This window comes from Aethalodelphis obliquidens, unplaced genomic scaffold (genome assembly GCF_003676395.1).
Source record: "Aethalodelphis obliquidens isolate GAN/ISIS:26980383/991018 unplaced genomic scaffold, ASM367639v1 scaffold16, whole genome shotgun sequence".
Classification (NCBI taxonomy): Eukaryota; Metazoa; Chordata; class Mammalia; order Artiodactyla; family Delphinidae; genus Aethalodelphis; species Aethalodelphis obliquidens.
The window spans coordinates 16,114,852-16,142,737 of NW_020837960.1; the positions used below are offsets into that span (position 1 = coordinate 16,114,852).

At 36.6% G+C, this 27,886-nt stretch overlaps 1 protein-coding gene across 4 annotated transcripts in view; it reads left to right on the forward strand.

Moving 5' to 3' along the window:
- Positions 1 to 27,886, forward strand: part of FNDC3A (fibronectin type III domain containing 3A) — a 156,017-nt gene that overhangs the window by 71,902 nt on the left and 56,229 nt on the right. For 3 of the 4 annotated variants that reach the window (XR_003434750.1, XM_027116303.1, XM_027116305.1), the window contains one exon: positions 22,167 to 22,243. Coding sequence is in view for 3 of the 4 variants with exons in the window: in XM_027116303.1 (XP_026972104.1) it covers positions 22,167 to 22,243 (77 nt within the window). In the remaining variant the exon portion in view is untranslated. Of the gene's footprint in view, positions 1 to 18,043; positions 18,161 to 22,166; positions 22,244 to 27,886 lie in introns of those variants that run through there. The other variant, XM_027116304.1, reaches the window with a different exon arrangement.

The following is a 27,886-nucleotide window of genomic DNA, read 5'->3' on the forward strand; positions in this document are numbered from 1 at the left end:
GCACAGCAGGAGGTGAGCAGCGGGCAAGCGAGTGAAGCTTCATCTGCCGCTCCGGATCGCTCGCATTACCGCCTGCACCATCCCCCCTCCCCCCATCTGTGGAAAAATTGTCTTTCACGAAACCGGTCCCTGGTGCCAAAAAGGTTGGGGACCGCTGTTTTAGACCATGTCAGTATTTATTTTGTGAGTTTTTATTTATAGCAGAGCCTTACTATCATTTATAAAGTTGAGTCAGGTAATACATTCTGGGTTCTAAATATCCATCTTGCCAATTCACTTTCTAGTAAATTGAGAACTGTCTATATGAAGCAACTTCTTCTTAAGTGAGGAAACCAAAGCTAACGATACTGTAATTTATCAAATCACTCTAACTAGCTATATAAATTGGGGAGGTTTCCACATTAGAGAGCTATACTTTCTAACTAGATTTGATTAAAACTTGTCACAGAAGTCCGTGTGAGCATGTATTACACCTAATTGAGTAGTTTTATGGCCTTTTAAGCAACATTAGTCCCACATTGACTGGGATTCAAATTTCTTTACAGAAGTCTGTCACTTTTCCATATTTATTTCTGTAACTACAAGATTGGCCTTCCTAAAACATGACTTTTTAGGAAGTCATGCTAAAAACTAACCAAAAAGCCTTGCCTTCTTTCATTTCATATAGCATATAACTCTTAGCCTAATTTTCTAGGCACTCCATCACCTCATTCCAATCTTTCTTTCTAGTTTTAATTTCAGGAAACTTCCACTCCAAATATTCCAGGATTAGTAGATACTCTAGTCTCTAAATATTTCTTACAGAGACCCCTCTCATATCTTTGTTCACATTGCTCCTTCACTGAAAAATCACACAAGAGTGTGCACACACATGTGCATGCACATGTGCACACACACGAGAGAGCTTTCTAAATTTTTGCAGTTCTTCAAAACCCAGTACTAATTAGTTCCACCTCTTGAGATTCTCTTTCTGACCACCCCAGGGTTAAAAAGTGTTCCTCAATTTCCTTTTGCACTCGTCTGGCCTATATCTCTAACTTGGCATACGTTATTTTTTGGTTTTTGTCTTTTTTTTTCTGTTTTAGAGTCCACCACTAATAATGTAATTGAGTGTTCATTATCTGCCAGGATCATGCTGTGTGCAGTTAATCTTATTTAAACCTTAAAAGAGTGAGAAACCTAAGGTTCATAAAAGTCTCAAAGCTAGCTATTGGAAGATCTGGGACTCAAATGAAGGTCTTTCTGACTGTAAAGATAATTTTTATCACTACACCAAGGGATTTCAGAATCAACTGGGAAGTTGAAACATGCAGGTGTCTGGACCCACATCAGCCTTTCTCAAGTGATGATGATACAAAACCATATTATATTCTTCTGTGCTAGATCTCCTTTCCCTCCCTATAGCACCTGGACCTTCCCCTTGCATTTATAGAAACTCTAAATGTTTATTGACTTATTTTAGGAATAAGCGATCGAATTGTCTTTATTTCAGCACTTACTCATTTCTAATTGCAATACCAATGCGTTATAGATTCTCAGGTAATGGGAAAAGGGGTAAAAAGTGACTCTAATTTAATTAGCATGTATGATACTGTCTAATGGTTATTGAATAATTACTGCACCAGTTAACTTCTGTAAACATTCTACATGTAATTAATCTATTTGATTCTCCCATCAATGCTGTGAGATAGCTATTACTATCTTCATTTTATGGACAAGGAAACTGAGACATAGGTTAATAACTTGCCCGGAGTTACCAGTTACTGAGTGGCTGAGCTGGGATCTGAGCTCTGGTAGTCTGGTTGCAGAGTCCACACTTCATAGCTACTTCTCAAACATAAAGTACCTAAGATGGCACGCTACTCATAGCTTAACAATAGTTCGTTCCTCTCAACCACATACTTTTTTCTGAAATATTTTCATATACTTACTGCAAGTCATTCAAAATTGTATTCTAGAAATGGGAGTGTCTTATTTCTAAAGATCTGAAACCAAATTACTGTAGACCAAGAACTTTACTTATAAATTCATCTCTGAACCCTAAGACCAACGCTATCAAAAAGTACCACTTAATAGGAACATATGTATATGTATAACTGATTCACTTTGTTATAAAGCAGAAACTAACACACCATTGTAAAACAATTATACGCCAATTAAAAATAAATAAATAAAAAAGACATATACCCCAAAAAGTACCACTTAGCCGTATATACGTTGTACTACATGATGCTAAGGCAAAAAAAAAAAAGTCTCTTTTGCTTTTAATCGCAAAACGTCATTTTTCCTCAGAGCACATCTCAAAGCATGTTTAATTTACTAATCCTCTTCTTTGAAGAGAGAGTCCACCATAAGAATTTTAAGGAGTAAACAATACCAGATTTTATATTAAAAACACTAAGTATTAGAATTTGAAAAGGTTCTTTCCCCATTTATACTTGAGAAAGATCTTAATTTTTATTACCCTAAAAAGATGGGGGAGGGTTAGTATCTTTTGATTCTGCCTTCTCATCTTTTGGGGAAGAAACCTTCATCAGTTGGCTTTAAGATATTTTTGCCAAAGATGATATTATTAGAGTTAATAACTATGGCATAAGGTGTATGCTTTAAACATTGACCTGGGGCAGTGTGTTTTTGTTAAAATACCTTTCTGATTAACTGAAAACCAGAAAAGCTTTTTCCAAATCATATTACTGAAAATGTTTACAAAATAAACACTTATATTTAGCCTTAGTAAACAGAATGTACTGAAAATAATTCAGAATCTGCCAGTGCCCTAAATCATTATAAGCATTAATACTGATTGTATGGTACTAGAGTGTAGATTATTTAGAAGATTGAGTTGAATAAATTGCTGAGTCTAGATTAGAATATTAGGTTTCTTTTAAAACCCATTCTTTTATTTAGCAAATTATTATGAACTTGATATGTGCAGTCGCTCTTCCAAAACTCTGGAGATTTAGTGATGAGTAAGGTAGACCCTATCCCTGCCCTCCACGAAGTTTACAATCTCATAGGGAAGACAGTCAAAAGTATTTAGTAAAGTGAGAAAAGGGCTGTGATTGAAGAGAACAGGAAGGGTGCTATAGAAGCTCTAGCACGAACATCCAAACCAGTCCAGGGACTAGGAGATACTTCCTAGAGGATACTCAAAGGATAAGCTCTATTTTTTACTTTTTACCTCCCCAAAATGGAAGATTAAAAAGATTATTAATTAGTAGTTTTATTTAATCAGGACTTGAATCTTGAAGGCTGTTTATGTGATTATACATTACTAAGGATATCAACAGAATTAGTTCTTTTGTAATAAGGAAAAATATTATTAATGAATATATATGCATCAAAAATAATTTGAGCACATTTCCTTCAAGTGCCTGCCCCTATTTGGTAGGATTACAGTAGTCTTTTTTCTTCTTTATATTTTCTGTATAATTTGATAATTTTGACAAATATTAATTGCTTAAATAACCATATAAATGTTTTAATTCCTTCTAAATTTAGTCCCAATTTTATTTTATAAAATTTATAGTTTTGTTTTTTAAAAGCTGAGACCCTGAGCTTATTAAGGAAAATGGTGGACCATACAATGTATTTTAGTGCAGATAAGTGGATTTTTTAACTAGTAAAAACTTTTAAAAAAAGGACATACCAAGCTTATAATAGTCTGACAATTTTTTAAATCAAGGGGGTGGAAAAAAAGAAATTTGTAAATTTGATACCATAATTTAGAAATGGCTTAAAGAATTCTGACATTCAAGAGGACAGGTAGAACCCAGGGCAATAAACCTTAGATGTTGAGGATTTTGTCGACCCCAAAAAAGTACCAGTATAAGCGAGGCTGTATTTTTGAAAGAAGATGTGTTTGTTTGGATCCTCTCTATTTAACCGAATCATTCTGTGAAGGGATGCTAGGAAAGGAACCAGTATTTACTACAAACCTGTTTTGTGCTTTGCATTCATTTTCTTAACTGTATGTAAGGGTATATAGAAACATCACTTTCCTTATTAAAAATAAAAACCACACTCTCTAAAGTTAGCTTCACTAGAAGGATCTCCTGGTGAGAAGAGCATCTGAATTACTGATACAGAGATTTACCTTATTTTAGCCTTGTAGTAACTGCAGCCACAATTTTAGACTCAGGGAAGTGCTAATTAAGCAGTCTAACCTAGGCATAAACCTTTCTGGTTTTTTCACAGAAGCATAGCTGGGATAAGGCAAGGCTAGGCTCTTCAGTGAGCATTTATATAAAGTCATAAAGAGACTACCATGAATTAATTACATAATCTGATTTACATACGCTTGTACCTATCTGCAGAGATTGTCCCAGGAAAAGAAAAGATCTTTTCTGTTTCCTTTCTTTATATGGCAACATGTTAAATGTGATTTTTAGTACCTACCTAGATATAAAGGGATGGAAAAATCATTCTTTCACAATTCTCATTTTCCTGTGTCACAGCAACTAACACTAGGCATAATTTCATATCTAATAAAGACCCTCCTTATAGTTATAAAAGTATGACTTTGCCCCTGACGGTGGTTATGGTATTATATTAAGGCACATCCAAACATGCTGCCATTAACCTTAAGAGTCAGGCAACAACATAATAAGGGTGGTGGTAGAAGATTTCCTTGCAAGTATGTACTAATTTCTCTAAGGCTCCAAAAGTTAAGTTACTCTCTGCCAGAGTCAATTTTAACATAGGATTCTGATCTCAAAATCTGTGCAATAACATTATTTGAGGATGTTGATTCACTTTTAGAGGGTAAACTTTAATCGAATCCTGTTTCCATTTTGTATGGATCAGCAAAGTTCTCTTGTCTTTGATATACTCTTCTGCTTCATTTTATTATATAATCCCTCAACGTTTTTGGAAAATCCCTTTATCATTACAATGAAAGATCATATTTCAATATTTTAACATTATTTTTAGCCTTAATATGGTGGAATTTCTCACCTTCTTGTACTCAATCTCCCATGCTCAGGGGCTTGCCAGAGCACAGAAAACACAGTAACTAAGTGCATGCATGCTCTTTTCCTGAAAGAGAATTTGCCCAAATCTCTTCTATTCTGAAGGACAGCTCATTCTTGACAGCCATTTAAAAGACTTAGACCCTGCCTCACAGCACAGTCAGGGAGACAGGCAAGTAAACCACAGTTAAAAAAGAAGAGGGTAATAGGTGCTATGATGGAATTAGGTATGCCCAGATATATGTGGGAGGCCAGAGGAGACATACCTTACCCAGCTTGGAATAGTTGTTGCACTGTGCAGGAAAAGGTGATGCTTAAAGAAATAGAAGTTAACTAAGAGGAAAAATAATTGAGAAAATATCTTAGAAGCAGAAGGAATAGCATGTACACAGAGAAGTTAGAGGAGACTGAAAAGGTATGATTAAAGAAATAGACTGGAGAACAGAATACATTGAGGAGTATCAGAAAATGAGACTAAAAATGGAAACATAGGCTGTGTTACAAATACCTTTATATTGCATGCTAAAGAGTTCAGGTGTTATCCTGAAAGGAACAGGGAGCCACTGAAGTATTGATTTTAAACAGGAAAATAAACCCCCCAGAAAAGTAGTAAGGATAAGACCTGGGGGCTCAATTCAGTGGGTAAGAGGAGACTAAGAATGATTTACAGATTTCACAAGTCAGTTGAACATAAAGATAAATGACAGTTTCTTTCTCTTTTCCTCAAAATATAGAAGAAGAAAAAAAAGAATTGGTTTGGGTAGAAGGATGGAAATGATTAATTTATTTCTGAGCACGTTAGGTTCAAAATGCGTTTTGGTTTTATAGCTCTTTCTCATAAGAAAGGCTTGGAATGTGTATTAGGGTTCTCCAGGAAGTCCCACAATTTGTTGACTACAAGCTGGAGAACTCAGAAAGTTGGTGTAATTGAGTTAGAATCCAAAGGCCAGTGGCAGAGAAGCCACCGCAATGAGAAGCCCACGCACTGCAACGAAGAGTAGCCCCTGCTCGCCGCAACTAGAGAAAGGCTGCGCACAGCAACAAAGACCCAATGCAGCCAAAAATAAAAATAAATTAATTAAAAAAAACAAGATTCTTCTTCCCAGTCTGGTAATGTTTGAACCTTTGAAGAGAAAGGGAGACAAGGTCTCTGTTCCTGTCTTTTGTGGAGTTTTTTCCTAACTCTTTGAAGTCTTTAGCATGCGATCAGCACAGTGAGTTTTTAATCTTCTCTTTTCCATTTAAGACTGTGTTAGCTGATACAGACTTGCCCTGAGAAGACTGAAATGAAATGATTAGAGTAAAATAGAAGCTAATAGCAGATGATCAAAATATATAAATCATGATAGAGAAAAATAAGACCTTACAGTTCAGTCTTCTCATGAAGACAGTTGATGTGCAGTGGGAAGTACAGAAGTATTTTCAACTGTGAAATAGCATTTGGTTTCTACTATGGAAAATCTAGATTTAAAGATTACCCCTCAAAAAGAACTATGAAGACAACTGTCTCAGTAATTTTTATGTTTTCAAAATATTTCTTTCAGATGATTAACAGTTAAAAAAAACTAACCAACCTTAGGATGAGGGAGAACCCTTACCTTTCCTTCTTTTTTTTTCAAGCTCTCATAAGAAACACCACTAGTTGAGGAAACAACATGAAAGCAGGTGCCTGAGAGCATGGGAAAGGCATGTTTTCATGTTAGCCTGATTATGTCAGAACATCATTGATAGAATGAAACACCTCCAGCTCTCATCTCCTTTCAGCTTTCCATTTCTCCTGGGAAGTGATAGTCGTTGAGGAGAACATAAGAAACTAGAAGGAAGGGTGATGCTTTAAGTGTAGAGACCCAGTTTCTTTTCAGAAGAAACTGCAACAGGATGTGAATGTTCTGTGGCAAGCCTCCTGTTACGGGAAAGGAAATCTCTAATTCCAGTGGGTACATGTAATTCTAGGAGAAGATATTTTGAAACATTATACATGGTTACTCATAATAAGCCATCTTTTCCAATATATCTGTAATGATAAAAAATTAATATTTTGATGCCAGTAAAACTAAAAACAGTGAAAGCTCAAAGAAGAAGGTGACAGTGGGAAGAAGACTCTGAGGTAGCAGTGAATTAATTGTGAGGCCACAGTGTAGTGCTCCATATCTAAATCTGAATGTTATTTGTCAAGCACAACATGTTATATAAAATGCTTCAAAAGATTTTGAAGGCATGTTCTTCAAAAGATTTGTCTATAAGAACCTGGCTACAGGGAATTCCCTGGTGGCGCAGTGGTTAAAAATCTGCCTGCCAGTGCAGGGGACATGGGTTTGTGCCCTGGTCCAGGAAGATCCCACATGCCGTAGAGCAACTAATCCCATGCGCCACAACTACTGAGCCTGCGCTCTAGAGCCCACGGGCCACAACTGCTGAGCCCGCGTGCCACAACTACTGAAGCCCGCATGCCTAGAGCCCGTGCTCCGCAACAAGAGAAGCCACCGCAATGAGAAGCCCGCGCACCGCAACAAAGAGTAGCTCCCGCTCGCCGCCACTAGAGAAAGCCGGCGTGCAGCAACGAAGGCCCAATGCAGCCTAAATAGATAGATAGATAGATCGATAGATACATAGATAGATACATAGATACATAGGTAGGTAGACACGTAGGTAGGTAGATAGATAGATAGACAGGTAGGTAGGTAGATAGATAGATAGATAGATAGATAGATTAGATAGATAGATAGCCTGGCTACAGAGGCTATTTTCCAAGATAACTTATGTGGCTGGTGGAGCCTTAAGACGTGTTTTAAAAGGTCCAGACCTTAAACCACAGAAGCTGTGAGGAAGCTTAAAGATAGAGTCTGTATGTGGGAAATCTATAATTTAAAAGTTTAGCTATTATATAAAAAGGACCTAACACAACCCTTTTCAACATCAGCACTACTGATTTAATGCAGTCTGTACATGTTGGATGACTGGTCTGCCCTGTCATGCAGGCAGTCTTTTTTTCAACTGCTGTGGCCTGAATGTTTGATCCTGACAGGATTTGCATCATTGATCCATATCACTGCCTGTGTGATGTCAGTGTGTGGGTGTACAGTTACTGAGACATAGTTAATGTGCTGCAGTAAATCCTAAGCACTGTTTCCTACTAGAATAACAAAGAATGATTCATCATTGTTCACATTAGACTGATACTAAAAATAGTAATGTTCACAACCTGCTGCATCCATGCACATTAATATCATAACCTTGTAGCTTTTTAAACAAGTACACTAAAAATAACTCTTGTTTAGAAGCAGGTGCTTGGTAAACACATCTCCTACTTTAAGTTTTCTATCAATATACAGTTTGATTTAGTGCTAGAGGTAGATTCTAACCATAATGTGATAGTCATTCTTCACCCTTTTTCTACTTAGTGTGCTTATCACTGATATATCTAAATGCTTACAAATCTAATTATAAAAATTTTCAATTACCTGTACACAGATAAATGAAGTTACCCATAATTCTGAATCATACTTAGGCCCCTGATTTAAAGTCTACTTTATCCAGCCTTAAAAATGAATAATAAGTTTTCAGGGAAAAGATAGGCCCCTAAAGCAGTGAATAATAATTACCTTGATCTTTTCTCTTTCTTCTGTAACTTCCTGCCTCATTCTATTCCCAAATTATGATCACCAGCTCGTTAAATACCTAGACTCAAGGCCTGTGCTAATTGCCAGCCTCATGTGAATAAATGTTGCCAGGTGTTTTGTAGCCTTAACAAATAAGCATCCCCTATTAACAGGGTGACCTTATATCCCATTTTGTCTAGGACAGTCCCAGTTTATGCCTGTCATCTTGGTATCTAACCGGTTTAACATTTGTTTCAGACGTTTCATTTTTTAACAGTATAATTAGTAGTTCCATTAAAATAAGCTCTAATGTATATGATCAGCCATCATTTTGTATTTCCAGCTTCTGCCATGATCGCATCTAAACAAGCAGTTTGTCCATCTCTTGTTTTTACTTTAACCTGTGATTAAACTTAAAGGCAACTGGAATAAACCATTTCTCTTTCCCTGACCCCTGGCAGAAGCAAGTCAAGGATAACAGTTAAGGTACTTAGCAGTAGAGCAAAGTACTTGTAGATAAAGGAGAGCTAGGGACAGCTAACTCCTTGCAGTCTCGGTGGTGGCGGCTGCAGAAGTATGTAATGCTAATGCCCCTGATGGCCACTTGGTGTCACCAGGCCACCACTTGGAGGGATCAGTGGGATGCATATAGGTTAGATGAATGACAAATAATATGTAGCACATAAAATCTAAATATCCCTGCCTCAGAATATATAAAACATAGTCTGAATAGTTTTGTCATTTATTATATAAACCTGTAACTATTTATTATTGGCAGTGCTTTTTTATTTTGCAATAAACGCTTTCAGCAAAAATAAGCTAAAAAAAAAAACCCCTAAATTTGGTGAAACATTCAAAAGAATCATAAATAAAGAGAACTCAGTGAATTTTGTTTGTAAAAATATTTGAAGGTATTGTAGTACCAGTGAAAATATTTGGACTGAAATATTTACAGAGTTCAATAAGAAAAAAAAACAGAACTGAGAATAACCTCCATTTAGCAGAATTTGTTCCCAGCTTACCAAACATCACCCTCAGAATCATAGTATTTTCTTAATATAAACATTATAGTCTTAAATATTATAGAAAAGAGTCAATTGAAGGTATCAATAGCTTCAAATTTATTAACCATAAAATACAACAGTTGCAGGCAGTTTTATGAAAAAATCAAAAATAAAACTACATTGAAAAAAGGAAAATTTTCAGTTAAATACCAGTGATATGGAATTAGAGACAGATATAGCTAACAAATTGATTAAAATACTTAGATATGTACTAAGAATAATTGTTCTTCTTATACTGCTCTTTAATATTCAGATGTTCAATTTAAAGAAACCTGTAAAATGCTCTTTAGTGTACTTGCATATGTGTTTTAATAAAGCATTTTATTTTTTAATATTTTTAATAGAACTCTTTTTCATGTTCCTCAATATAATAAAAGCAATTTGTCAATCAATAAAGAATAATTCCAAATTATATAATTTTAATGATTTTTTAAGCTACCTCTTTCACTTTCAGAAGTGTCCTAGATTGGATGATGATAATACGATTACCCTACCTCTGTTCTGTTTCCTCCCTCTTCCATCACCAGAGCTAGTCAGCCCTGAGGACAAATTCTTACCTTTGTTACTACTGAGAGTTATTCCGATATTCTTGTTCATAGATCTGGGGAAGTTTCATCAGTCTAGGAAATGCAGAAATAAGGATAATGTAGTAGTCATTAAGCTAAATTTATTTAACTTAAAGACTTTTTTAAATTCTGAAGTTAAATCCCTTCTACTGTTTTGAGCATCTTAATGAAATTATGTGATAATATAGGATAGACTTCCTTCCTTCTGTCCTTCCTTTCCACCTTTTTTCCTTTTAATGTCATTACTTGGTCTCATAAAAAGTTGGTTACCCTAATGAGTCCCCAGAATTGGTTTTGAAATTTTATTGGCATATAAATACAAATACTTGGGAAATACTACATTAGAACACAGACGTCTGAATTGACCATACCCTGACTAGTATCTAGGTTTCTAACCTCCGGCCACCTTCACACCCCAGTCATTTCAAACCGTATCTGGTCTTAGGATGATCCTCACATCTGCTTCCTATTGGCATGCATAATATAGAATAAAACTTTTGTCAAGTTGATTGATACTTTAGTTTAATACAAGTAAAGAGGGAAATTTTAGAGAAAGAAAATGCTGTTGTGTGGCTCAATCTGCAAGGTGACTAAGGCTCCTGAAAGGCGGAAGAGGAAAAACATGGGCAAGCAAATAGACTTAATATAAACAAGGTTTGATCTGTGTCCAAGATAAAGTTATAGATTCCAATCCTTTGCTCCCCTTATCTTCCTGAGGTTATTTGCCTATACTGCTGTCAGCCACTCCCCTGTAATGTACTCCCTCCCATAGAGCACTTGATTAGTTGCAGACTTCATTAACCTTTTCTTGGTCCCTTGACACTATGGACATGCATCAGTTATGGTCTAAGCTGCATAAGCTTAACACATGTTCTTTAGATGCTTTTTCAGAACCTGTACCTTAATACTGCCACAAGAATCAGCGCCACTGTCATCGTCAGAGTCAGTCTTTTGGAGGATTAGATATGTATTTGTAGAGGAGTAGAAGAGGGACATACTTCACATCCCCACTCTTTTTTTTTTTTTTTAAATAAATTTATTTATTTATTTTTCGCTGCATTGGGTCTTTGTTGCTGTGCACGGGCTGTCTCTAGTCGCGGTGAGCACGGGCTACTCTTCTTTGCGGTGCGCAGGCTTCTCATTGCGGTGGCTTCTCTTGTTGTGGAGCACCAGCTCTAGGTATGCGGGCTCAGTAGTTGTGGCTCACAGGCTCTAGAACGCAGGCTCAGTAGTTGTGGCACATGGGCTTAGTTGCTCCATGGCATGTGGGATCTTCCTGGACCAGGGCTCGAACCCGTGTCCCCTGCATTGGCAGGCGGATTCTTAACCACTGTGCCACCAGGGAAGTCCCCCCACTCTTTTAAATTTACATTTTATATGATTTGAAACCACTTTTTGCTAAGGTGAATGAGTCTGCCTCTTAAATTTTCTGACATGCAAATGACCCAGACTTACTATTACAGTCTAAGAGCAGCCTTAATAAACAACTAATCTTATTTATTGCCAGAAGGAATTTTATAAAATCATAGTCAACTCTTCCAGCTTCTCATTTGCTTCACAGATAATAATCCCTTTCTACAAGTCAGCTGATATAGCTGGCTTGCTATTTAGCTATTCATTTTGCAACTAGTAGTTATTTTTGAGGATACATTGCTTAAAAGTTTTACATTTATTGATGCTTTACTAAATTTCATTTATGACCAAAGTCAGCATTACTTTATACCTGCTCTCGTTTTTTTCAAGCCAAATCACTGGGGCCATGCAGTTTGAGATGTACTTGATCTGCAGAAAATGAGGACTAGCTTGACAGTGTGGTCCTTGATATCTCAATCACATTTCAGTTCATACAAACCAGAAAGGTTTTATGGCCCAACTCTAGAAAGGGTATACATAATACCAGCCTCGCTCCTTATTTATATTATTTTTTCTATCTTAATTTTCCCTATGTTAATTTTCCCTTTTCTTCAGTTTGTCATCTGTTTTGTTTTGAGATCTTTTTGTTTGTTTGGTTGGTCGGTTGGTTTTTTAGGGGGTTTTTTAGCTTTTGTTTTTGATGCTGTGTTTGTCTCTTAAATTCCCTTAAATTATCTTTTGGAACAGGTTTCGTTATTAAGTAATTCACTGACTATTTTCCATATGATATCCCTCACTTAGTAGAAATATTTAGGATCTTTCTTCTCAATTTCTTCTTAATTTCAGTGAGATACATTTAGGTACATTTTGCTTTGTTACCATTATATGTAACTAACAGATATTTGGGGTGTATTGTGTGGGATCTTCCATCCAAATGTTCATTGCTTTTCTGTTTGTGGTTTATCTTCAAGTGAATTTTGGTATTATGCTGCAATTTTTCTCATTCATTTTATAATTTGTAATATTTGTTATATCCTAAACAACCGAAGCAGAGTAATGTCATGTTGAAAAGCATGGGTTACAGAGCTAGACCACCTAATTCTATTGCTGGCTTACTAGCTGTGAGACTTTGCAAGTTACTTAACCTCTTTGTATCTTAGTTTCCTCACCTGTAATATGGAAATAATAGTCATACTACTTCACAGGGATATTATGCAGATTAGATGAGTTAATGTCTGTAAAGCACTTAGACCAGTGCCTGGTACCCAATAAGTCCTTATAAACAGTGTCACCCAAGTATAGTGCTACACTGACAAGCCTACCTGAAAATCATTATTTCAGGAATGGTAATAGTTAATGCATTAAAATGTTATCAAGAAATCCATACAATTGCTGACATGTCATACTCCTAATTTAAGAGAGCCTTCTGCAAAATATTTGAGACAGTGTTGAGGAAATAAAAAGCAGTAGCATTTTAAGTTTGTTAAAATTGTCATATAATCAGGTAGAAAGGGAAAATGAATACTCATCACTGCATAATGTTTTCCTGTAATTGTGATATTCTCAGTGCATCCTCTCACTTTATTTCTATGGGAAAAGTGTTTGATGCACATTCTTGAATTAACAAGGTCTTTAGGAAATATAAAATACATTTAACTTATATTTTTGTTATATAACTGAAAGGTCCTTGAAAGTATGGACCCTGTTGCTAATCCTGGGCAATAGAACTCTGTGGCAACTGTGGGGATAGTTGAGGATAGTAAGGGTATAGAGCTAAGTCTTGTTAAGAGGGTACTGACGACAGACCAATAAAGTAAAGACCCCAGTAAGAAATGAAGATCAGATCAAGAGTAGAAGTGGGGAGATAGCTTTGACCTAATGTGAAGGGACAGTGATTCTTCTGAAAATAGAAGAGGTGAGAAAAGTTTGTAAATAACATTAAAAGAGTTCAGTTTCGTGCTGAGATATATAGTTGAGGTCGGGTTGGGGAAGGTCCTTAGAAAGTGGTGAAGATCTCTGATAATCACTGTAGAAAACAGGATATAGGTTCTTAACCAAGGATAACTTCCTGAAAGGATTCCTGAGCAATGCTGATGGCTGAGTTAAGGTTGGATATAACTAAATTTATAAACATGCCAGTCTGAGTACCATTTGATTTCTACAGTTCAGGTCTGTGAGAAGATACTTATTTGATTGATTAAAATTGGGGAATTTTAGTGCAGGGGAAGTAAAAGGAAGATATGAATGGGAAAAAAGATCAGGCCATGAAGACAGTGGTGGATCAGGAGAAACGGGAAATCATTATGAGGAAGACCAGATGTTGTAGAAGAAAGAGAACTGGAGAGATGAAAGATAGATATAGTGGCCAGAGACGGAAACATGAAAGTTTAAGATTTCAAAGATGAAATAGTGGAATTCTAAGTGATAAGTTCCAAGATATGTCTTTGAACATGGGTTACTAAAAACAGAATGGAAGAGGAGAGTTCAGGAAAAGTTGAAGTTAGGTTTTCTTGGACATGAAAGTCATTGTGCTGATGGGCAAGAGCTGGGAAAAACACTGTGAACATGATGCCAAAGTTCTCAAGAAATGAGGACTGAGCATGACAGCAGTGAGAAGGGGTAGAGGGTGGTATGTTCCTATGGCATGATCTCAAGAAAGAAGAAACAGGAAGGACAGTGGTAATGGAAGCAGCCTTGTGGGGTCTGGAGACTGCCGCAGGGGAGAATGGGAAGCCTCTGCTCCCAGTGGCTGCTGGAAAAACTGTCCTGAGGAAGACCAGGTTTCATTTAAAGAAAGCACATGAACAGGTGTGCTGTGAAAAGGTTGAGGATATAGGGGAATTTATACTAGAGAAAAGGTTCTAGTGAGCACAGTGGAAAGAACTGAGACGGAGATCATCATTTAAAGAAAGAGTCAAGAAATGGAAACACAGCTGTGTGAGAACATGAGCCAAAATGAGGAAGTGGGCTGCCGGGGCTTGGTTTTTGTTTAGGGCCTGAAGATCAGAGGCATGATTGGATTTACTGGGAGCCCTGAATCCATCATTTATGAGGAGATACTGTTGAGACCAGGAGACTCTTCGCTATTAAGTCATGCTCTTCAGGGTAGCCTTGCCTTTTAGTAGGAACTTAGAAGGTAACAATTTCCCTTCCCCACTGGTGAGAATGATCCTTTAGTGCAGGGGACCCCAGCCCCAGCCCCACCCCCGCTGGGCTGCACAGCAGGAGGCGAGTGGCTGGCAAGAGCAAAGCTTCATCTGCCGCTCCCCATCACTCCCCATTGCTCACATTACCGCCTGAACCATCCCCTCCCCACCCTCCGCCCTGTCCGAGGAAGAATTGTCTTCCACGAAACCAGTCCCTGGTGCCAAAAAGGTTGGGGACCGCTGCCTTAGTCTCTTATCTCCTCTGGAGTGTCTGGCATGTATTGGGTTGGCCAAAAGTTCGTTCAGTTTTTTCCGTTAGGATGGCTGTAGTAGCACTTAGTTGTCTTTAATTTCATTCAAAACAAGTTTGTTAGATTGTATGTGACAGCTGTTATATCGGCATGCATTTTAAAAAAGGCTTATCAAGGGACTTCCCTGGTGGAGCAGTGGTTAAGAATCCACCTGCCAATGCAGGGGACACGGGTTCGAGCCCTGGTCCGGGAAGATCCCACATGTCTTGAAGCAACTAAGCCCGTGTGCCACAACTGCTGAGCCTGTGCTCTAGAGCCCACGAGCCACAACTACTGAGCCCACGTGCCACAACTACTGACGCCCACGTGCCTAGAGCCTATGTTCCGCAACAAGAGAAGCCACCGCAGTGAGAAGCCCGCGCACCACAACGAAGAGTAGCCCCCACTCGCCACAACTAGAGAAAGCCAGCATGCAGCAACGAAGACCCAACGCAGCCACAAAAAAAAAAAAAAAAAAAAAGCCTGTCAAAACTGGTGAGTTTTTGTGTACCCATTTCAATATTGAAGATGGAAGAAAAAAAGCAACATTTTTGGTATATTATGCTTTATTATTTCAAGAGAGGTAAAAACGCAACTGCAACGCAAGAAAAAGATTTGTGCGGTGTATGGAGAAGGTGCTGTAACTGATCAAACGTGTCAAAAGTAGTCTGAGAAGTTTCGTGCTGGAGATTTCTCGCTGGATGACGCTCCATGGTCGGGTAGACCAGTTGAAGTTGATAGCGATCAAATCGAGACATTCATTGAGAACAGTCAGCATTATACCACGCAAGAGATAGCAGTCATATTCAAAATATCCAAATCAAGCGTTGAAAATCATTTGCACCAACTTGGTTATGTTAATCGCCTTGATGTTTAGGTTCCATGTAAGTTAAGCGGAAAAAAACCTTCTTGATATTTCCGCATGCAATTCTCTATTTAAACATAATGAAAACGTTCTGTTTTTAAAACAAATTGTAACGGGTGATGGAAAGTGGATACTGTACAATAATGTGGAATGGAAGAGATCGTGGGGCAAGTGAAATGAACTACCTCCAACCACACCAGAGGCTGGTCTTCATCCAGAGAAGGTTATGTGTACGTGGTGGTATTGGAAGGGAGTCCTCTGAGTTTCTTCCAGAAAATCAAACGATTAATTCCAAGAAGTACTGCTCCCAGTTAGACCAACTGAAAGCGACACTTGACGAAAAGCCTCCAGAATTAGCCAACAGAAAACACATCATCTTCCATCAGGATAACCAAGGCTGCATGTTTCTTTGACAACCAGGCAAAAACCGTTACAGCTTGGCTGGGAAGTTCTGATTCGTCCACCGTATTCACCAGACATTGCACCTTCGGATTTCCATTTATTTCGGTCTTTACAAAATTCTCTTAATGGAAAAAATTTCAATTCCCTGGAAGACTGAGAAAGGCACCTGGAACAGTTCTTTGCTCAAAAAGAAAAAGTTTTGGGAAGATGGAATTATGAAGTTGCCTGAAAGTGGCAGAAGGTAGTGGAACAAAAGGGTGAATATGTTGTTCAATAAAGTTCGTGGTGAAAATGAAAAGTGTATCTTTTATTTTTACTTAAAAACCGAAGGCACATTTTGGCCAACCCAGTATTTATTGAAATCTATTGCTCCAGGTTATCCCTTGCCAGTTCTTTTCTACCTTTTTGGAAGACTGAGTCTTTCAACATCGTTTACATATTTTTAAAATATTGCCTTATTGTTAGAGTATCCTGGCTTTGCCTCATTGTGTGCCCTCGTCAAGTTACTCAGTTGCATTCTGCTTCAATTTCCTTAACCTATAAATGATGCCTACTTCAATTATTGTGAGGATTAAGTGAGTTAACACTTGTAAAACACTGGATAGTGCCCTGTATATACTCTGCACTATATCATTATTATTTTTAAAAACATATAGTGATACTTATAATAATAACTATATTTATTGAGTGCTGCCAATCGTATTTGGTACTTTAAATTTATCTAATTTGATTCTCTCAACAGTGCTATGAGGTTGATTATTTTAACCTTTTTACAGAAGGAAACAGACTCACAGAAGAGCAGTAAATTGCCTTGCTAATAAATATTGAAGCTGTTATTAAAACTTACATCTTTTGATACCAAAATCCATTTTCTTTCCACTGTGCAACTTGTTACAAATCACAATCATTATCATTACCTGTATATGCGTATTAGCTGTTAATAAATTTCCTTAACTGCATATCACCATAAAGTAATGAAAAGACCCCCAAAAGTTCTCACAGTCTTATTCCCCTCTTTTGTAACTGAACATCTGTAGTCTCTTTCCTGGTCTCCACACATGCTTGAATACAGTGCTCTAAGCCCCAATCATGACCTGTCTTTTCAGATTTCATGGATATGAGTGAGAATGCCATCCACCAAGTATCTGTATTAATGTCTGGGTTAAATCTTTAATAACAACAACAAAAAATCAGAAAAAAAGGAAGTAAAACCAGCAATAAAAGTGGTAGCCTTTATTAGCTTGAGAAGTTAAATGCCAGCCTGAAATAAAAACCCCATGTTTGAGGAACACGTTGATCAAGCCTGTGTTTTACAGACAATTCTTTTGTATACCGTGGGCATTCCTTATGGGTTGAGTATGGAGAGTGGGTCAATTTACACAAGGACATTTCAGAGCGAATCTTGTAAATTAGTTAAGTGTTATATGTATTCCAAAATTTATAAATGAAAAGCAGCCACCTGGGTAATAAAACGAATTAGTAGATAGTGCTCATTATATTATCAGAGGAAGGTAATAACAAAGAGACTTGTTTTACATCAAATATCTATTTCTCCATGTATATTTTGATGAGCTTTTGAGTTGGTTCATAAGGGAGTCCTAAAATGGTCAACTCGAAGGCAGAATCAGTAGAAATCATTTAATCATTTACTGTATCCCAAACACTGCCGGCAGGAACGCTTGGTTGTTTTTTTCCCCCCTTTCCGCGGGTCACTGCGGGTCACGTGATATGCATCACGTGACTCGGTCAAAGGATCTTTTCCTCTCACAGCTTCGCAAAAAAAAAAAAAAAAAAAAAAAACAGAAAGAAGCCGCGGCCGTTCTCCAATTAAAGCTGTTAACGTGTACTACGCTGTTTCCTTGTTGGATTTTCTTCTCTGCTGCTACTGTAAAAACAAAATGAGTGGTAAGATTTGCTGACTGATTTTAAACATTCTGCTTTTATTTTAAAATGTAGAAAGTATTGTATTAATCTGAAGTCATGCCATGTGTTTTTTCAATAGATGCCAGATCTACCGCTGTAAAAATATTTTAAATTGTGGCCATGTAGTTATAAAAAGATTAGACTTTACTTAGAGTTGAGCTGATTTTATATTCCACAGAATATATTTTATATTCCAGAGCCTTTTCTTTACTAGGCTTTTCTTTTTACAACTAAAATCTGTAAATTGGCATCAGATTATTTGGAAGCCATTGTGAAAGCTTGCTTAAAAAGGGAATGTGTGGCACGTCAGCAGCCCGTTGCATTTTAAGAATTTAAACCCAGACAAATTTCTAGTTTCGTTTTTTTTAAATGTTAATGTATACTAATAAAGAAAAAATAAAAAAGAGTTTAAATTATACTAGATGAAATATCGTCCTTATTAAATCATTGATGCCACTTTTTAAGAAATTGAGGCTTCTCAAATTTCTTAAGATAATTGGTGAATAGAGTTGTTTACTCTTATGCACGATTTTGGAAAAGGAAATATGCCCTTAAAAATCAATAGCTGTGTGATTTGGGGTAGATTTTGCTCAAATTATATAGATTATTAAGGAGTTACTAGGTGTATCTACAGTTATACAGATATAGCCACTCTCCTGCCAGATGTGCATTTAATGGTACAATCAGTAACAGATGTACCTTCTTCATTGGGACAAAATCTCCCTCACTGACCTTAATCGGGGTTTAGTAGTTACTAAATTAAAAAGTATTGTTGGAACTAAGGAGGTAATCAAACTTTTGCATCATTAAGTAAGCAAGATTTTAGAGTTTTGCTAGTATATACAGGAAGAGCAACAGAAGTGGTGCTGTAAATACTGTAGTTCTAAACATGAATACTTATATTTATTATGTTTATACAATGGGAGTTTTGTGTTCAGTGTTGCATGTTACTTCACACCAGTATTTTAGATATTAAATAATGATATACATGAATTGTCTTTTTTTTTTTAATCTAAACTTGTACCATTTCTGTCTCAGGTAAGAAAATTCACTTGCTAAAGTGAAATGATTACTTCATAGGGATATGAGTTAATCATTATTCCTGGACTGCAACTAGTAATGGATTTACTGCTGGTCTATTTTAGATTGGGTTTGTTTTGTTCTCTTTTCAGTATCACACTTAAATATAATTAAAGAATAAAGTAGAATTTTATACTACTAAGTTATAAAAGATTTTAGCAGCTTTCAAAGTATAAAATGGTTTGAATTATAACTACTTAGTATTTATGTATTCATATTTTTAGTAAAAGAAGAGCAACCCAAAGCAGTTCTGTAGTCTTACAACTTTAAATGTAATCAGTAATAACTTATTTTTTACCCTGAAGGCTAAAAATCAAACAAAAGCTTGTTCTGGTGACTTGAAGTAGGGATTAAATTTGACCACATACGCAAGCAACCACAGTCTCTGGCATATATAGTAGAAGCTCAACAGAATAATTTCCTTTATTAAGATTATAGATGTGATTTTCAGTGAATTCTCTTTCTGGTCCTCAGCTAAATTTCACATGTTCTGAATAATATCTAAGCCAGCTCTCAGGATTCAGAAAGCTAGTTTTATATAAATTAGCTAATAGAAGTAAACCAGCGTTACTTTAAAACTGCTGTCATTTTCTCTTGAGTCCAGTGTATAGAAATTAAAAGGTGAGTTTTGGATGAAGCCTTTCTTGCCTAGAGATATAGAGCACCTCACAAGTTTTATTTAGTGAATTTATAGGTAATGTTGCTTATATGTAAAAAAATTTTGTTCTTCCTTCTGTCTTGTTTTTCAAGGATATGATGATAAAGAAGGCCTTAATTTTCCTTAGAAGCATCAGAGCATAGTTCTTAAGGCTCAAATTGTATCAGTTGCCAAACTGCATATTTTAGTGTTTACTAAATACATAGTAGAGAGAGATCCTCAGAAATGAAACTCCTTGGTTTTGAATCCTAGTTCTACCACTAGGGCTGTATTAACCTTTCTGCTTCAATTTCTACATCTGGAAATAGGAGTAATAATATTTACCTAATAGAATGATTATGAGGAGAAAAAAAATACATAAAAGGCCTGGCACATAGTAAGTTAGTATTAGGTATTTTAAGATAATATTCTGAACAACTTCATGTATTTGGTGGGCTTGTTTTAGATAGGAAAAGTATTGTTGAAAAGTTATTTTATAGTCATATATAGTATAATTTGGTAGTCTGCTCACATACACATCACTCCTTACTTCCTCTTAACGACTAGAGTCTTTTCCCTACTTTCTTCCTTCTACTACCTGCCTCTTCTTTCTTTCCTTTCCTCCTCCCACATTCTTCCACCCCTTTCCTTCCCCTCCCCTTCACTCCCTCCCTTCCAGCCCTTTTCACTTTCCTCCTGTCTTCTCTTATCTTCCTATTACCTCTCCTCCTTTGCCTCGTCCTCCCTCCCCTCCTGCCTTTATCCTCTCCCCCTCCTCCCTCCCTTCTCCCTCTTCTCTCTTCACCCTTTCCTTACCATTTAGTACTTACCCACCTGCATCCTCCTTTTTCCTACATTCTCTTTTTTCTTTCCTTCCCCACCTCTCACCTTCCTTCCCCTACCTTCACCAGCCTTCACCACTACTTTGTTGTTTGGTCCTCACCCCTCCTCCTTCCGTAGACAGAGGAGAGTGGCTGTAATCTGATTTGCTGTAAACTCCATGCTCTTCATTCTGTTTTTCTGAAATATGTATAATGCTACCAGTGAAATTTCTTTCTTTTCTGTCCTGTGATTTAGCTTTTCCTCCTTGGTTTCTTTTATGAGTGGGATCCATTATATGTACTCTGCAGGTTGAAATCTACATATAAAAGGAACTCTTCCTTCATCAGACTCTTGGGTACCTTTATTTCCCTAGAAATGAGTAAAGCTCTCTGAGAAGGTTTCATTTCAACTTATTAAAAACTAGTGGGTGAGGGGACAGTGCAGTCTAAAGTTACAGGGGAAAAAAAGGATCTGAGGGTAAGATATTCTTTTTTAAAGTCATGTAAAGCAAGTAAGATTTTAGTTCCTAGAAAGAATAAAACACACCTTCCAAGAGTGCCTGGTTAGAGAAGGGAAATGAGATAATATTTTTGAAAGTTGTTTGGAAAGGATATCACTATAAAAACGAAAGGAAATGAAGAATAAGACAAGTTGAGTGTTTTTTAAAGAACTTTTCAGTGTAAGAAACAAAAAAATTTTCTTTGGGTAAATATGCATGTATAGCATTTCTCTAACTTTGTTCTCAAGCCCCCACAGACATGACTTAAATGTTCACAAGAGGTTTTTAACCCTAACAAAGCAAATCCCAAATTTCTAACTATTCTTCCTCTTATTGCTTTTGCCTCTTGACTTTTGATTTTTGCCTTTTGTATTTTTCATTGATTTTATATGCAAAGTTTAGTTTGAGTTTCCTGTAGGTCAGTGTTTCTTAACTTGCACAATTATAAGAATCACCTTGGATATTTGTAAAGTAAATATGCTGATTCAAGACCCCCATTTACTGTAAGCATACTAAACAGCGATCTGTAGGAGAACCTGGAAATCTGTGGGGGGTTTTTTTGTTTTTCGTTTTTTCGGGGTTTTTTGGCCATGCCGCACACAAGTGGGAACCTAGCTCCCTGATCAGGGATCAGACCCACGCCCCTGCAGTGGAAGCGTGAGTCCTAACCACTGGACTGCCAGGGAAGTCCCTGTGTGTTTTAAAAAGCTCCCCAGGTGACTGTTATGATCACTAGGCAAGTTTGAGAAACAACTATAGGTAAAGAGCAATCAGTGCACTTTATAAGTTAAACTTTTCTGTTTTTTAACATCTAAATTTCTTTTCATAGTAATACAGTCACTATTAGTTTGAGTGTTTAGATGAAGAATTCAAAACGTAATTCAGATTGTTTTCAATTTTAGCTTGCTAAGTAATCCTGGATTAATACATCATTTCTGTGACCCATGCAGGTCCTGCTCAGGTTCCAATGATGTCCCCAAATGGTTCTGTGCCTCCTATTTATGTGCCTCCTGGATATGCCCCACAGGTATGTTTTATGTAATTTTCCTTTTTATACCTATATAAAAGTGATCGTAATGTTACTGTTTAATTCAGACAAAAAGTACCATTTAAGTGCTGAAGCTTACCCAGTACAGTATATCTTTGGTAAATCTATTTCAAATATTTTAGTACATTTAGTATACTTGTAAAGGAGGAAAAATTAAGTTAGCAGCACTCATCATTTGTCTTTGGGTGTTGAATTATAATACAGAATTAATTTTAGAGTTTTATCTCCTTGGGTATGTGAGTAATATAAGTAATATCTTAAGATTTAAAGGTACCTAAACTAACTTTTTAAAATTAATCATTTGCTTAAAAGTAATCCAAGACGGTACTTCCAATTTTATTCTTACAGTCATTCACAGACACCCATAATAATTGTATGGCACATTGTGGTCAATAGACGAGAATTTAGACCTATAGACCTGCAGCCATAAGGGCTAAGGGGATCAATATCACCACACACCTGTAGCCCTTTCCTACATACCAGTTGGAAAGCTCTGACTTAAAGAAAAAAATGATAGCTAACTTATTTGCACAGGCAAACTTAATTAAACTGTAGTATCTGTAGGTGTTCAATATCTGCTACTGAGATTCTATGTAGTCGGCACTCATTGCTTCAAAACCTTTTTGGAAATAGCCAGTTTCTTACCTGGCACTGAATTTATACTTGAAATTTTCTTCAGACCCTCTCTTACTTCCTCTCTGATTATGCCAGAATATTGGTGGGATATTGTGGTGGACTCACTGCCCTCTCTGTGAAGCCTACCGCTATATGAATGAGAGCAAAAGAGGACCACGATGCTGGGGAGAATGGAAGCAGTATGAGAATTAGAGTCAAAAAGCTGGATCCATGTCATTTTTAAAACCCTCACTAGCTGCGTGGCCTGGGACAAATCAATTTACTTGAGCCTCAGTGTCCTTACTGTAAGATGAGATGATAACATATTAGAAAATGCTTCGTAAGCTTTTCAGAAGAGTAATCTGCTCACTTTCTACTTTTGTTTAGCACACTGACTCCTTAGCCTGCATTCTGCCTTTATTACCCTACTAAATCTATTCCCTGGTATATACCAAACCAAAGGCCTTTTTCCAGCCTGATCCTCTTTGATCTCTAAACATTTGAGCCTATTCATATGATTTATCCCAGATTATCCCCGATTTCCTTGAAGTAATGCTATCCTGATTCTTCCTACTTCTCTGGTTGTTCCTTCTCAGACCTTTCTCCACCTAAAGAGGATACCCGGTCTTTTCTCTCTAGCACAGTTCACTTTAACAAATGTGTTGAATGGTACCACGTGTCAAGCTCTGCATTGGGTGCCAGTGACATAAAGATGATTAAGACATTCTTTGAAGGCAATTATAGCACATCCTCTTTTCTCAGCTAACAGTATCTTTTATTTTTACGGCAAATTTCTACCCCTCTCCTTTCACTCAGTCATGACCTTCTAGAATTAGCTTTCCTTGAACCTTTTCAGGTGCGTCTCCTTTGGGGTTCTCATGGCACATTATGTATATCCTTCTTTTAATGAATTTTTCACACTGTTTAGTTAATAAATTCTCTTTCCTGAGAAGATTATGAATTTGTACAGTTCCTGTATTCAACAGTGTTCAACAGATATGTATTGAGTGCTCATATATGTCAGGTGCTCTTTTAGGTGCTTGAATAAAAAGAGGCAAGGACCTCCGTACTTCTGTAGTTTACATTCTTGTGGGGAAAAGGAAACAATAAGCATAATAAATGGATAAATTATATAATATATTAGGTGGTGAGTAATAGAAAGGAAATAGAGCTAGTTACATTTTAAAATAGGGTGATCAGACTAGGTATCATTGGAAAGGTGACTTTGAACCAGGTCTTGAAGGACAGTTGGGAGTTAGCAATGCATCTGTTCGTGGAAAGAGGATTCTGGGAACAGAAACAGCCAATGCAAATGGCCTAAGATGAGAACATGCCTGAACAACAAGGAGGCCATCGTGGCTGGACTGAGTCCCTTAAGGCAGAATAATAGTAAGCAATGAGGTCAGAGAGATAATGGGACTAGATCATATAGGATTCATATTCATTGTTATTTCCTCGATGCTGAGTACAATGCCTGTCCTATATTAAGGGCTCAATAAATATTAGTAAATCAATCAAATAATCATCCAAGTTGAGGTTCTATATCTTTTTTTTTTAAAGATTTTTTTTTTGATATGGACCGTTTTCAAAGTCTTTATTGAATTTGTTACAATATTGCTTCTATTTTATGCTTTGGTTTTTTGGCCCCGAGGCATGTGGGAACTTAGCTCCCCAACCAGGGATCGAACCTGCACGCCCTGCATTGAAAGGTGAAGTCTTAACCACTGGACCGCCAGGGAAGTCCCGAGGTTCTATATCTTTAGGCCAAGAGCTACTGAAATAATCTTCCTATATTACTTACTTGATTTTTTTCACTTCTGTGCTTATTATTTGGTTTGCCCACTCAATGAAGTCTGGATTTCTTGATATATAAGGCCTTAACACAGTTCTCTTCTAGTTTGTCTTCGTACCCTTCTCTTGATACATCTAATCACATAATCTGTTTTTGCAGCCAAACATGACTACTCACATGCTCACTTGATGTTTTTCTTTCTCCATGCTTTTGTTAATGCTGTTATTTGGGGAATGTTATTCATTCCCTCATTTCTGCCTTTTGAAATTCTACCCACCCTTGAGAACCTAGATCGAGTTATTTGTACCATTCTTTGGTTATATGTTATATACCACCTGGTATTATAATTGTGTATATATATATTCTTCTTATATGGGATTTTAAGTTTCTTGAGCATAGGGAGGTACCTTTTAATTATTATTTTTGTTCTGTGGTAACTCAAATATAGTAGGTGTTTCATAAATATTTGTCAAATAAGTGAATGAACTTTAACAATAACCTTACTGGAAGGATTATGTGAGGCTAATTATTAATTAACAATTAATCAACCTTCGTTTAAGATTATCTCTAGGAAATGTATCATTTTAAGCACACAGTGGTAATCCAAGGACAAAAATCTAGTTTCATCATTATTGAAATAATTTAAGTACCCACTATGGATTCTAACATTTTAACATCACTGTTGAAGTACATCCCCCATTGCCTGACATACGCAATTTCTGATGTTAGAAAATACTTATAAAGAGCCAAGTTTTAGGCACAACTAAGAGCTTGATAATTGTCCAAAACTTGGCACATAAGCAAACATAATTATATTAGCAAATATAGAAGCTGGGAGTTGAACCAAATGTTAAGACACAGAGATGGCTGTTGTTAAGTACAAGCTATATTTGGCTCAGCAGGAGCCAAGTAGCACACACACTAAATCCATGAATAGCTATCATCTATAGTCTCCTTTTAGACTTTCGTACACTGTTCTCCCCTCAGGGCAGCAGGTTTAATCACCTCCTTCCCAGCCTTAGGTGTATCTCTTATTGAAGGCCAGTGATCTAAGGAGGGTCAAGTAATGTTTTTGCTATATCATCATGTAATTCAATACATGCTAATAGGATTCAGCAAATGTATGTATCCTAAAACGTTTGGTCAGGCAAGCAAGGACTGCAAAAATTAAAATCCAGTGTTGGGACCGTTTAGCTCTACCACTGAGGAAGTAATGATGCTACATATCTAGGAGCATATTGAGGCTGAATAATGAAAGGTTCAAAAGATAGATCTTAATTTAAGATGAAGATTGACATTTAACAAAAATACTTATTAGTAGAAACAAGAAGAAATCATGATTTAGCCAGGATAAATCAACCTTCAAATTTTTGATGTTTTACCAGTGGCATGTCCCCATTAAGTTTGGAAGCACTTCAGGTGTGAACTCATCATTAACTCATATATTTTAACTTAATTTTTGAGAATAACAGACAGGGTATTATACACTGGGTAATTTGGGGATTAATTGGTTCTGTTTTTCTCATTTGTAATTTGCAAAACCCAAACTCGCCATTAAAATTGCCAGTTGTGTTATAGTTCCTTTGCATATCTATTCAAGAGCTCCACAATATTGTTTATTTTATAATATTTGTACCTTATTGCTCTGATACTTTAGCATTCTACTCAGCAGTAATGGGAATAGTCAGACTTAATTTTTCAGTTACATAACTTTTACTGTTGAATCAGAAAAATGGATCTTTTTTAAAAAAAATTTTTATTAACCATGACACTGTGTAAGATACCATCCAATATGATAGGGAAACCTAAAGTTAATTAAAATGATATGCATAAAGCAAAATGTAATTCACCGGAAGCTTAAATATAGTTCAAAATGTAGTTCACTGGAAGCTTAAGTATAAAGGAATATTAATTTTGCAAACAAGCCAATGGGAAATATATTTAGTGATAAAGAACAAATATAGTTGTATATTTTAAAAGTTGTATATTTTTCTGATCATTATTACGTAGAAAACTTAGAAAACATGTAAAAGGGTAGGGAAAAAAATTGCATCGAGTGTTATGATAACCTGGAGACATAACCTTCCCGAACTCTATTATTATAGTTTAACAAGTAAGAAAGGGAGGTTTACGAGAGACTTGACACACTGCATAGAGGCAGAAATATGTGCCAACTGAACTGAGACATCAAATGGAGAAACAAACAGCAACAGTAAAACTCAAAAAACAAAGCAAATGATGACACGGAAAGCAAAAGGTGACAAGTGTAGAAGGAACTTAATTTCCTGGCAAATAATAATAACTTATAGTCGCTAAGGGCATTGCAGCTCAGAACACTTGGTATTTTAAGGATGAAGTTAATGAATTATCAAGAAAATATTATAGATTTACCTGAATGGAACTCCTGAAAGGTAATAGCAAAAGTTCTCTCCTTCTGCCTTTCTTGTAATGAATGGCTCCCCTGTTTTTTATAGAATGCGGGTTGTTATGGTGATGAGAGGGCACCTAACAGGGAGGGGATTGTAGATCTCATAATGTGGGGAAAGGGCCTATGTCAGCTTCATGAAAAGTTTCAGATTACTCCTTTGAGCTGGACTTGGTATTTCACTGTGCCTTTATGTCAGCACGTAATGAGGTCAGTAAATTTTTCAAAGATTCTACAAACCAGTCTGATCTCAGTCTTCCCTGTCTCTCGTGGAGAGAACAGCCAAAAAAAAAAGGGCAGCAGTGTAAGAGACTGGAAGGGGACTTAGAGGATTAGATGAGGACGAAGAGTCACAGTAAGAGCTGAAGAGAAAGGCTGTAGTCGCTTAGTGACATTGATTAGATATATAAAATAAATATCTGTTGGATGAATGGCCAGAAATATCTTTATTATTGTTTAATAGCTTAAAGTTGGAGTAGTTCAGGGTTCAGGGTGAGGCAATAGAAGTAGGTTGCTAAAAGTAGTGAGGAAGCAGAGACTGTAGGCATTGAAGAAGTCACAAAACCCTAGTAGTTTGGTGTTGTTAAGGGGGGAGCAGGGGAGCATTCGAGTAGAACTAATAGAATTTATTTCTGGTCATATCATTCATTAAACAAAAAAATTTTTGAGCATCTGTCATATGCTAGGTGTATTATACCAGATATTGGGAAGAAAACAGTATACAGAACAGATCTGTCATGGAATGTATATTCTGGTGCACAATATAAAATGTCAGACGGTAAACACAACC